At 34.6% G+C, this 13,274-nt stretch overlaps 1 protein-coding gene across 1 annotated transcript in view; it reads left to right on the forward strand.

Annotated features, from left to right (window-relative positions):
• LOC149798223 (electron transfer flavoprotein-ubiquinone oxidoreductase, mitochondrial-like) overlaps window positions 1–13,274 on the forward strand; it is a 44,574-nt gene that overhangs the window by 17,405 nt on the left and 13,895 nt on the right. Inside the window, exons 7-10 of the mRNA XM_089963329.1 lie at window positions 3,408–3,485; window positions 3,792–4,004; window positions 4,441–4,512; window positions 9,894–10,037. Of these exons, the coding sequence (XP_089819455.1) occupies window positions 3,408–3,485; window positions 3,792–4,004; window positions 4,441–4,512; window positions 9,894–10,037 (507 nt within the window). The remainder of the gene's footprint in view (window positions 1–3,407; window positions 3,486–3,791; window positions 4,005–4,440; window positions 4,513–9,893; window positions 10,038–13,274) is intronic.

Consider the following 13,274-nt stretch of genomic DNA (forward strand, 5'->3'; position numbering starts at 1 on the left):
GATTATTATTAATAAGAAAATGTCATTAATATATCATTACCTGTGTATGGATGTCAAATTATGTGACCATCAGTTGTACTGCCATCTCAAAAGGAGGGTCCTTCATACAGGGAATCCAGCCATATTTCCCTTGAAGGACACTCAAGGTAGAGGTTAGATTCTCAATATTTTCTCTTTTATTACCTATTATAATAATCATAATGTGCATTCTGACATCTCCATGCAATGTGAGCTTTCTCATTGATATTTTGCTCATGCTGAAATTGGTTAACATCTGGTGTAGAGTTAGTTACCTGGTAGTGGAAATGCAAGGTAATTTGGAAGAGTATCTTCCCTTTGTGTTTTGTATGTGGGAAAGATGAACTTTTTATATATATGGGATTGGTGAATTCAAGAGGTAGCAGAGTTTAATTTTACTTACATGAATCTGATATGGTTACAATTATCTGAGAAACATAATTTACTAAAAACTTTGATTTCTAAAAGAAGCAGTTATTGCCTCATTTGCTCTCATGATGAGACTTCAGAAAATCCTGGCAAGCCTACATGATGACCATGACTTTAATATTGATCAGTTTTCTTTCTGTATATATAATGTAATTACATCTAATGAGACTTCTTTGAGAATTTAATTGGAGGAAGGGTCGGGGTGGGTGGGTATTTTTTTGTTCTTCTTCAGTTCACACATTTTACTTGATTTTTCAAAACAAATGTAACATTTCATTGATATAAAATTGAATTGCTTTCTTTCCACAGTGTGCATTTTGTATTTAGATATTTATGGAATCTATGCTTTTGGAATTGTTCTATGCCAGAAAAGAAAGGAACCTCACCAGCACTGTCAGAGCAGTTTTGTCCTTGAATGTGGATTTATCAAGGGCAGATCAAATTTTGTTTTCACTCACTTATCAGTTTCAGAAAATTTCAAATGTCCCACCTTTCTTTTAACTTGTCCTAAACTGTAATCACTTGCCAAGATTTGATGAGATGTATATGCTTTATTCCAGAAAAATAACAAACAAAATAATGTACAACCTAATTTATTTATTTTAAAAATTTACATTTTTCATAAATATTGGTGGATACTACCAATTTAACTGTAACAGGTATATAGGTTTTGGATGCTGGATTTGAAAACATGTCCATATATAACAATGTCTGGGTTGAAGTATTCAAGCTCAGGTCCATTTGCTCAGATATTCATTAGAACATGTAAAGTCTCTTGACTTCATAAATTAATGAAATCTTGATTAACTTCATTGAACTAAATCCTTATTCACACTCATCAGTGGACAGGCTTATAACAAACATGATATCTAATAGTTTGCATAACGATCTGTGAAAAGGTGGATTGTTCACTAAGAGTTTTTCAAGAATTTCTTCAGGTGGATCCTGTGAGTTCTTTGACATCATCTTTACGTTGAACTCTAAATACTGCTGACAAACGGCAGGTGGTCTTCCTTTCTGATAATACATGTAACTTCTAGATGATTGAGATGAACCTGCAAGTCTTCCCTCCTATGTTTCATCAGAGCTGCTCTCTCATGAGGAAAGTGCCTGTAGACACTGAGAAATTTGCTGGTTGAATTTCCAACCCCTGCCATTTTGGGATATTGTTTGCAATAGCTTCAAAACATCTTTCCTTCCAAGTCCATAAATTCATATCAGGGATAACAATCAACACAATGCAGATGAAAATTTCTGTCATTTGGTTATGTCATATTTCATGTTTTGTTGCCACAGATTCAGGTTTATGTCTCTTGGATAAATAGTTACTGCATACTCAATAGCATTCTTATAGCTTATCCTTCCACTTTCACAATCTTCCTTAGTACTGTTGTTATGAAAATAATTGAGTAAAATCACTTTATCCACAGAGTAAATATCAGTTTACTTGACAACTACTTTTAAAGTGATCATATCATACATATTGTTGCTTAAATACAAACAGAGACAGCTCATTAATTAGTGTAATTGTTTTGCAATAATCGCACATGGATGTTGATCCTCTGTATAATCAATTAAAACTTAAAGAATCATTACTGTCATTTACTCAGTTCATAAAAGAAACCAACACTAATGTCAGTAAAGTTCCTTTAATTAATTTTAAGTACAATTTCTTGGTGGATTAAAATCAGAGTGAGTTGTTCATGAGGATCTGGTTTGAGTAAACACAGTACAACAAAGCTGCTTAAAATACTGCTGATTAATCATACTGACATGATTTTGATTTAGACACTTAGCCCAAAAATGCAGTCAAGCTGTAATAGAATGTGCGCGTAAGAACCAGTTATCAGTGACAACCAGTAGGTGTGATTCATGATGTAGACATATACCTTTAAATGGATGGAATCAAGCATTCAGTCAGCCAAGAGGGCATGAATGGTGCGTGAAAATATGAACTTATACAACTTTTTTAAAATGGGAAAAAAGTACTTGTCCCGAACCAAGGACTTTGAAAATTTGACTTGTCTGACTTGGTAAATGAGTAGTCCATGACGTTGGGCTATGGGATTTGATCAGCTCTGGTTTATCCCATTTCAAGTGCCTTCATAGGGACACTGCACTGTCCTGTATTAGATGGTCAAGGACACCTTTGAACATTCTCACTTACTCCATACAGTAATATGTTAATGAAATGTACTCTTTGACTGCTCCTCCTTGTACCATCAAGTCGGGAACAGCTCAAGAAACCATGTGGATTGAGAGAAGTTTTTTTTTTACTCATGATAGTTTCTCAAGACAGATCTGACTGTATGTCTGTGTAAATTGAATTTTAGTTCTGTTTATTTGTGTGTTCTGGGAAAGTGGATTGATAAAATAAGCTTCACAATGATATCCATGAAAAATTCAAATGTAGGCCTTTTCAAGATTGTTAGATGCAAATAATCACATGTGAAAAATGTAAACTACATTATACCAGCATCATCCAGTTAAAAAAAAATTCAAATGCTAATATTGGTGAATTTGTGTTACAAAATTAATGATCATCTTCTAAATGTATACCATCTTGCATCACTGTGTTTACTCAAAAAATATTTTCAGAAATTTGGTTTTCTCACTAAATTCCCCAAAACTTTGTGCTTTCAACAACTTGCTGACTAGCAGTAATCTATTATTACATTCTTTTTGATGAAAGCAACTAAATATCAGTACATTATATTTTTTCCCTTTTATTGTAGCCATCCACAAGAGATTATTTACTTTGAAGAGATTATTGTATCATACAAGATTCAGTATAGAATTTTGTTCTTGGCAATCGATAGCTTACACCTTTTTTGTTTTATCAAAAAAATAATTTTGTGTGATTTTTCTAAACAGCTGTAAAGTAAATGTAAATGATGACCATATTTTAAAAGTGTAACATGGTCTTATGCTTTAGATATTATTAATTCATTTTTCCTCAGGTTTTATTCCATGAAGATGGCAGCGTGAAGGGAATAGCCACAAATGATGTTGGAATTAACAAAGATGGCTCGCCAAAGGTGGGTGACATACGTTTATTAAAGTTCTGTTTTATTGCGACAAATATGTACACTTGTGAAAATTTTGTGACTTAAACAAAATCCTTGGTAGCACAATTTAGCACAAAGCACATGATGTAGTCAAATAAACTTTGGTAGGTATGTTTGTATGTATAAATAAATTACCTGTGTAGATTGTGATGCCATTATAGCAATTTTCTTATTTTGAATTTTGCAAGACTTGGATGTTTTTAGATAACATCTGCAGTCAAATTCATGTCTTCATGGTTGTCAAGACAATTAATGATTGTGTTCTTGTCAATCCAGGAAACATTTGAAAGAGGGATGGAGCTTCATGCCAAAATAACAATCTTTGGAGAAGGTTGTCATGGACATCTATCCAAACAGCTTTTCAAGAGGTTTGATTTAAGGAAGAACTGTGAGCCACAGAGTTATGGGATAGGTCTCAAGGAATTATGGGAAGTTGACCCAAGTAAGCATCAGCCTGGTCTAGTGGAACATACTGTCGGATGGCCATTTGTAAGTTGTAAAAGATTGTATTATCTTTATAAAAAAATGTGTACATTATCACATGTGAACACTAAAATCTGAGAATTTGTAACTGTCCTGTTCTGAATAATAATAATAATAATAATAATGATAATAATAAAAATGACTTTATATAAAGAGGGTAACTCTGTTAGTTAAATACAACTAATCTCCCTTGAGACCCTTGAAAAGTTCATCCCTATTTCTATCTACAGTTAAATTTATTTTGTTCTGTTTCTTTTTATTTCTTTTGCACTAAATACCCAAACCATTGAGATTTAGATTTTAAATTCCTATGACCTATTTGACATTGAAAAGAATTTAACATTTTAGTCCATTCTGAATGTATGCAACAACCTGAAATTCAAGGTAAAAACTTATAAATTCACAATTTATTTTTGATGATTTCTTTGATCTTTCTTTTCAGGACATGCAAACTTATGGCGGGTCTTTTCTGTATCATTTGGATGAGGGTCCTTTGGTATCTGTTGGAGTTGTGGTAAATACTTTCTTGCTTTATATACATTCATTTTTGAGACATAAATGGAAAACATGTCTACCTGATAGACAATAACACACAAACAAAGACATGTCCCTGTGTTTGGAACAGTTTTCATATTTATCACATTGTGTGATGTCCAAGAGACTTTTACCAGATTTCCAAACATTTGGGTTTTTTTACTCTCGGAACAAGTATGCATTGTACTTTGGTAGGTTACACCTGTATTTGGTTTGAATGTTTCAGAAATTAGATGCTGTTATGACTCTAGGTATTAAAATATGTAACAAAGAGAAAGTGAAACCAACAGTACAAGTACATACAAAAAAATTTTGGAGACACTTACAGTGTTGTGAATTAAATTCCAAATAATCCACAATGTCCTGTCACAAGTCAAAAAATATAGAATGTTCTGAATGATTTCCAGTAGTCTTGAATGTTCTGATATAACACAATGATTCAATCCAGAATATCTGTGAATGAGTTCACAAAATACACAGTAATTTTTAATCCAAAAGTCAATGAGCACTTTAATAATTCTAATGAATATTTTAAATAAAGAATTTCTCTCTAATAATATTTGATTTCAACAGTACAGGTGTAAACTTTGATCACAAATGGATTCCTACAGACCGATCTAAAACAGGAATGAGTTATTTGTTCATCATCAAATTCCTTTTTATACATATTTTCACTTGACCAGTATCAAAATAGGATATAAAGCAATCCAATAAAACAGACAGTCTAATTGTAAATAAGACTGGCCTTGAACTCAAATTTTATGTAAACTTTCTGTTTACGAGTGACCATAGTCTGAAGTACAACTTACAATAATGGACAATGACTGCTCCAGTGACTTAGTGGTTAGAGTGTCTGCCTCAGGTTTGGGGAGTTGTGGGTTCAAATCCCGGGCCAAGTCATACTAAAGACTTATAGAAATGGTACTAACAGCTCCCTTGCTAGGCACTCAGCATTAGGAGGTTAGTGTTAGGACTGGTTGGCCTGGTGTCAGGATAATGTGACTGGGTGGGACATCATATCCCATGATGCTCCAGAGCTAGCTAGACATCACTGTAAACTGCCACACTGCAGACATCATAGTGATATGACTGAAAAATTGTTAAAGCTATGCTAAAAGTTCAAATCACACACACACACACACACACGCACGCACACACACACAGAGTCATGGACAAAAGATAAGCACATAATATAAATTAAATATAAATAACAATACAAGCTTTGTTAGAGAATTGCTTTGAACATAATTGGTGAGACTGATAATAAACTTCTACATCAGTTACCCTCGTCTATGTTTTGCCTTGCACGATTGAACTAAATCTGCTTGTAGTGTGTGGAATTAAAACCAAAAAAGCTGATTATTTTTCCTTACTGTTTCAACAAATCTTAGTACAGTATCATGAAAATCTGATGGCAATTCAGTTTCCTTGTTTAAAATATCTTGGCTTATTGCAAGTCAGTTTCCTTGTTAAAAGTCTTATGGCTTTGCAAGTTAGTTTACTTGTTCACTTTGTGAAACTTCCTTTCTGCAAGAATTATTTTGGTTTACAGATTTTTTTCCTGAAGCAGATATGAGATGGTCTTTTTTCACTTCTGATGAATGCTTGCTAAGAGATCTGCACCAGTTGCAGTACAAAATTAGTTGCCTCACACGCCTTATTTTCTTTACTCTGTGCAGTATATTTCGAACTTGATGAGGGAAATATTAACATGTAATGCATAGTGTATTTTTAAGACTGTAATAATACAGTAACTGCTTCCATGTGGCAACATGTATCTACATTTTTTATATTTTTTGCCTTTCTTATTTTCAAATTTTGTAAACACCCACATTAAGATAAAGCATATTATGTTCCACCCAACCAGTCATCTGCTACCAATTTGGTTTCTGCTTGACAGGGCGTATATTCAACTGGATACTGAGCCACTCCGGTGGCCTAGTGGTTAGACTGTCCACCTTGGATGTGGTCGGTTGCAGGTTTGATGGCTGAGTCATACCAAAGACTTTTAAAATTGGTACTAGCAGCTGCTTCACTAGGTGCTCAGCCTTAAGAGGATATTGTTAGGACTTGTTGGCCTGGTGTCAGAATAATGTGACTGGGTGGGACATCATGCTACATGTCTGTGGCATGATGCTTCAGTGCTAGATATCACTATAAACTGCCACACTGCAGACGTCTTAGCGATATGACTGAAAAACTTAAAGCCTTAAAGCTACGTACAAAATCCAAATACTGACTTTTGTTCCACATATTATATACCTCAGAGACAACTGTATTAGGATTGGTTACAAGTCATAGCAAAAAGTGATTGGGTAGCAGATTGGAAAGTCTTGCTTTGGTTATAAAGGTCATTAGTAAGATTGAAACTTGAGTATGGCTTGATTGTGTATGGACCAGATTGTCAATCTGATGCTTGATGTGATACACATTCTGACCGAGTGGTTAGAGCATCCACCTCAGATGCGGGAGGTTGTGGGTTTGAACCCCGACCAAGTTATGTCAAAGACTTATAAAAATGGTACTCACAGCTGCCTCACTAGGTGCTCAGCATTAAGAGGTTAGTGTTAGGACTGGTCAGCCTGGTGTCAGGATAATGTGATTGGGTATGACGTCATGCTACATGTCTGTGACATGATGCCCCAGTGCTAGACATCACTATAAACTGTCACACTGCAGACATTATAGTGATATGACTGAAAAATTGTTAAAGCTATGTTAAAAATCCAAATCACACACACACACACATACTCAGTCTTAGTGCATTTAGAACTTCCACATCAAAAAGCCTCTATGTTTAGGCAAATTAACCATTACTTTATCTCAGACAAATAAAACTGGCTTTTCAGGTTTTTGACAAAACTATCTTTGAATTCCTCTAACACTGCATATGTTGTTAGGCCCAAATATTAAACCTCGTAGGGACCAAGGTGGCCAAGTGGTTTAGGGTGTTTGCCTGTACAGATCACTGAGTTACCACCTCTGTTCATGTGGTTCTAGTCTTGGGCTCAGCCAATATATTTATGTTAGAAAGTTAGCCAGTAGCTTCCCATTGGTCAGTGGTTCTTCCTTGGGTTCTTCCTCAACCCATTATACTGGCTGCCATGTAAAATCTATCATGTGCTGCAAAATGACATTAAACCAGTAACAACAATGACAAAACCTTATTTGTTCAGAAACCAAACTTCATTCCATCTTTTCACATACTAATTCGTCATCAGTTAGAAACAGCAAAAGTCATTGTTGGAAATATTGCAGAATTTTGTATTCTCACATCACCACTGAGGTTAACAAAACCTCCTAAAATAATATTTGACCTTTGTGGTTTCAGATAGTCATCTACAAATCCAATAGCCTATCATATCCATTGGTCCCTGCATATAGATTGTTCAAAAGCTTGTAGCAAAGTCTTTGGCCAATTACAGGATAAAGCTTCAGTTTTTATTGCAGAAAATACAGCCATGCATATAGTTTTAATCTATGTTGAAACCTCTCAAAAAATAAAATTTCATCATCTTTTTGTATTCACTTTCATCATTGAAAGCCTTTCAGAATTTTAAGTCTGACAACTTGTTGATATCCCAGATTTTACTGAGACATGATTTCTTCATACAGTCTGGGCAAAGTATTCTGTACTTTTGGCTACCTAGTCACTTTTATATAAGTGATACTGATAGGGCAGATGAAGCAGCCAAAGCTTGACCATTTCCCAAAGGAAGATTCCATATACTGACTTCTAATATTGTTTAAATCAGTATGCTTTTAGTACTTTGCAGAATATATTGAATGACCACTCCACAAACAAACTTAAAACATCAAACTCATGATTGGTGAGTGACGTTACTTATATACAATGAATTGCAGGGATAAAGTGGTATTGTGCCAATTATGTATCAGACACACATACCTGACTCATGTACCTATGAATGGTGAACCTTGACCAGAAACCATGCTATGCTAGTGACCATGCTATGCTAGTGACCACTGACAGTGGAACATAATCGTGTCAGGTATGTTGACTTCCTTCCTGTGAGACAGAAGTATTTTGATGTCAACTGCATGAAGAAACTGTATAATGATGTACCACCCAAGAAAATCTTGTAGTTTTTTAGGGAGTGTGGTTTGTATAACAAGTCCTGATCATATTTTTTAAGGATTTTAATGTGTTACCTCTATTGGTTATTTTGATATACATTTTACAGACTTTTGTAATTGTAATGATTAATATTATATTTTGTTGTACTTAATGTTTACATTTATTTTGAAGGGTTATCTTTCTTGAGTTTTTGGGCAATTCATTTTTACACTTTTTATGAATATTTACATTTAATAGGCACCATTTAGCCACTATTGCGTAGACTACTGTAAAGTGCTAGTTGATAGTTTGCACTGCAGGTAAAGATGAACCTTGTTAATTTTGGGCTCAAAAGGTCAAAGGTAAAGGTCACTGTGACTGAAAGAAGGAAAATGCTTTTTGCACAAAAGCTAAACTTCTCCACAATGTACAGGTACCAAACTTTTTCGATCACTTACATATTGGGTAATGAACCTTTTCAATTCATGTTAAAAAATTTATAGGTCAAGATCACTGTGACAAAGAGAAGAAAAATGGTGTCTGCACAATAACTTGAGTTCTTGAATGGTTACCTGCCTTTGTGGACTGCTTGTACTTGGTATAAGGAAGACCCCTGCTCATTTGGTAGTCAAAAGTTCAAAGGTTAAGGTTGCTGTTACTGAAAGAAGGAATATGGTTTCCACATAATCAGTCATCTGAAACCTCAACAAACTTGGTGGATGATTTGTACTGTGGGTAAGAAAGAAGGTTGTTGGTTTGGGGGTTAAAAGGTCAAGGTCACTGATTGAAATAAGAAACTTTATGGAAAATAACATTAGTTATGCATAACAGACCTGGCCCATATTTTATGGATGGCTTGCACTTAGGGTAAGGAAGAACATGTGATTTTGAGGTCAAAAGATCAATGTTCAAGGTTACTTTGTAACTTTCAGCCATCTGTGATGTGGACTGTTAAACATGGGACAGACATATATGTGCCATGTGCTTTACTCTTTTTCTGTCATGGTTATCAGGTATTTCATTGTTAACTCCATACATGCAGTATTAACACACTGTATAATATGCACAATCTGCGAACAGGCACAGATATAATGTTGCTTTATGTGCTGGAATGTCAGGGTCTTTGCTGGCTGCGTAAAATCATGTCTAACAGTGTAGATCTATATCCATGAGGGCATTATGCAATAGTAGATTTTAATATATACTGTTTGCAGTTGGTCACTCATTATGCATAATTGTATTTGGTATGTAACTTAGCATGATTTCATGCCTGTGTTTTCTTTCAGGTGGGGTTGGATTACCCAAATCCTTTCTTGAATCCCTTCAAAGAATTTCAGAGGTTCAAGCATCACCCTAGTGTGGAACCAGTGTTTAGGGGTGGCAAAAGGATAGGCTATGGTGCCAGGGCCCTTAATGAAGGGGGCCTCCAGGTAAACCACTATATGATTCATATGACAATCTATTGATAGTTTCAGAAACAAATTTCTCTCTATAGAGAAGAGTGACTGCTCCAGTGGCCTAAGTGATAGAGCATCCACCTCGGATGCAGAAGGTCGCAGGTTCAAATCCCGGCTGAGTCGTACCAAAGACTTATAAAAATGGTACTCGCAGCTGCCTTGCTTGGTGCTCAGCATCAAGAGATTAGTGTTTGGGTTGGTCGGCCTGGTGTCAGGATAATGTGACTGGGTTGGACATGATGGTATGTGTCTGCAGCTTGATGCCCCAGTGCTAGACAATACTATAAACTGTCACGTTGCAGACATCATAGCGATATGATTGAAAAAGTTTTAAAGCTATGTTTAAAGTACAAATCACACATACACACACTCTACAGAGAAGATGGTGTTTTATTGTCTACAGTGTCAGGCACTGTTGTAACACTAATGTCCATAAAGTTGACATTCAGGTTTCTGGAGCACAAGACACTTGACATGATTGCATTCTCCATCAACTCCATCGTGTTTTCCATAATAGTAACTCAGTGGCCTCTGTTATTGATTGGCCCTGCATCTGTCATACTTCCCAAAAACTGATTGGTCATTTTTGATCAGGCAGCTAAACAGTTTTTTATTTCATTTTGATATAAATTGGTGGGAATGTTCTTTTACAGCAGAGAGTATCTTGACATCAAGCAATATGTCAAGGTTTTACAAATGGAACTGATGTGTCATCAAATATGTGACATCAAATATAAATGACATATTAACAAAGGCTTAAACTTCAAAATTGTGTCATGAATTGGACAAGCAACATTTACAAAATTTCATCTTTTGCCAATCTGCCATTCAATATGACTAATATTACTAAAAGAAAAGCAAATTAGCTTCTTCTCATTGATCCATTGTATAAACACTGGTCTGGAACAAACTCCAAAACTTTGATATATCTATGAAATGTGGTATAAATATTATATTTCTGACATAGATGTGCCTTGTGTTATTCACAATTTGTCACTTGTAACATTCTTAACATTTTAGTCTGGTTTGCTGTTCATCATCCATCCATTCACACATTTTGTATCTGGGGCAAAACTGATACATATCACTTTCCTGTATACTTTTGCATTAAATACAAACTTCCTATATATGAAATCATAAGATCATTGTGTTTCTTTGCAGACATTTTGGTGGGGTGGAGGATGTAGTTGATTTATTCCTCTTTTATTTACCATCAGGTACATGCAATATGAGGAAATATGGCTATCACTAATGTCCATCCATATGTGTGTTAGTCTGCAAATGTTTTTGTTTCCAGAGAATATCTCTGACCAGTCAGGATATTTCAACAAAACATGGTACAAAATGTCAAGCTGGATGCATAGAGGTGCCTTAAATTGCATACTTAGAATTTCCACATTCAGTATTTTTTATATTACCATGGAAACAATATGTAGCATAAAAATATATAAATGAAAAATGTTGTTTCATGGAGTAGTATTATAAATACCATTATTGACCTAAATATTGGGGCCTTTTAATTTCCTGGACACTATATTTTCAGAAAAGTTCTGTCTGAAATAAGAAAGGATGGAATGTAAACTCAGGAATGTTTTAATCATAATAAAAAACAGGTGATTGAATAGACAAAAGTCAGACCCTGAAACTGCTTTGATTTACCATGTTATCACAGGAATCAACTGAAGGTGTTGTCAATAGACAGCACTAAAACCAGCCGACACTCCACAACTCATGATTACTCAGTGTGTTATATACCCTTAGACTTGTTGTAGACAATTCATATGGTCACTTAAGTGGATGGCCTTGTGTGATATGAAGTGTTGAAACATTGTATGTAGGGCTATTATTTTTGTTTTCACTTTTCAACTTTAGATAAACTGGGTTGACATTTATTTGTGATAAAGTAGTAAGCATATCTGATATTGAAGTTTTACAAGAATATGTCATCTTATTTTTATTCAGTGGCAGATTTTCCTTTGATAATCATATATGGCTGGTCAATCTTCATACCCATAATAGCATTACAGATAATGGTATTCTGTAATTAAATTCCTGAACCAGTCTAATTGATGAAACTTATTTACATATTTTGGGGCATTGATCACCATATTTTGGAGTTGTATCAAAATTGGTTTAAATGTTCTTCAAGGAAAATATGGATTATCTTTCAGAATTTTAGAGATAAGATAATATGAACAAATGTTTCATTATTTTGCAGTACATTCTGTTGTGAGAAAAAAATGTTTGTAATGAAGGAATTTTGATATTAGAAGTTATTCCTATCAGCTGCTTGCCAACATTATTATGATATGGGTCACAGCAGGTGGAGATAAATTTCTGGCAATGATTTAGACTTGTTGGGCTTTAATAGCTAGAATGGAATACAAAGCTTTTGATGAATCATATATTTCAAAGTATTGATTGCAGTCAACAAAATCAGCTATTTTCTGTTCTAGCCATTCAGGAACTAGGTCAATATGACTTTTTACCAGTTCCAATATCCTTGTTGGATCACATGTTTACTTGAAAATTTAAAAGATTTGTGAAAATTTTATGAAAACATATTATGCACTATATATGACCCTTCTCTAAAAGTAATGTTAGAATATCAGCATTAAAAATATCGTTAATTAAATGACCCTTACTAAAATCATTATTATGAAAATGATATACATAAAATAGATATACTTAACACGGCCCATTGAAAGAAAATGATAATGTCAATGAAATGTGCACAAGACCTTGGGAAACCCTTAGCTATTTATGACCTAACATAAATCAGATGCTCATGCTTTATGTTACCAAAATCTGATGTTATTTCAATACTTTTATCATCCTAAAACACTTCAATTTCCAGTGTACACTTTTTCTCGTTTAATTAGATTTGTGATTTTAAGTTCTTGAAAATTTAGTGAATTTTTAAAAATACACATAAACTTGTCCTGACAGTCACATTTACATAATTGAAAAGATGGGATGTAACAGCATTTCTTTGGAGATCAAGATGTGCAGGATCAATTAGCTCGGGCACATAATAAGGATGCCCCAAGAATGGATACCCAAGGTAGCCCTCAGATGGACAACAGCTGGTAAGCACAAATGTGGACGGCCAAAGATAACCTGGCAAAGGACAGTGATGACTGAACTTTAAGAGATGGTACTTTCCTGGGGTGAGGCACAAGTCATTGCTCAAGACCGACCTAGATGGTA

This window comes from Sinohyriopsis cumingii, chromosome 6, assembly GCF_028554795.1.
Source record: "Sinohyriopsis cumingii isolate HCF-2022 chromosome 6, ASM2855479v2, whole genome shotgun sequence".
NCBI classification, from domain to species: domain Eukaryota; kingdom Metazoa; phylum Mollusca; class Bivalvia; order Unionida; family Unionidae; genus Sinohyriopsis; species Sinohyriopsis cumingii.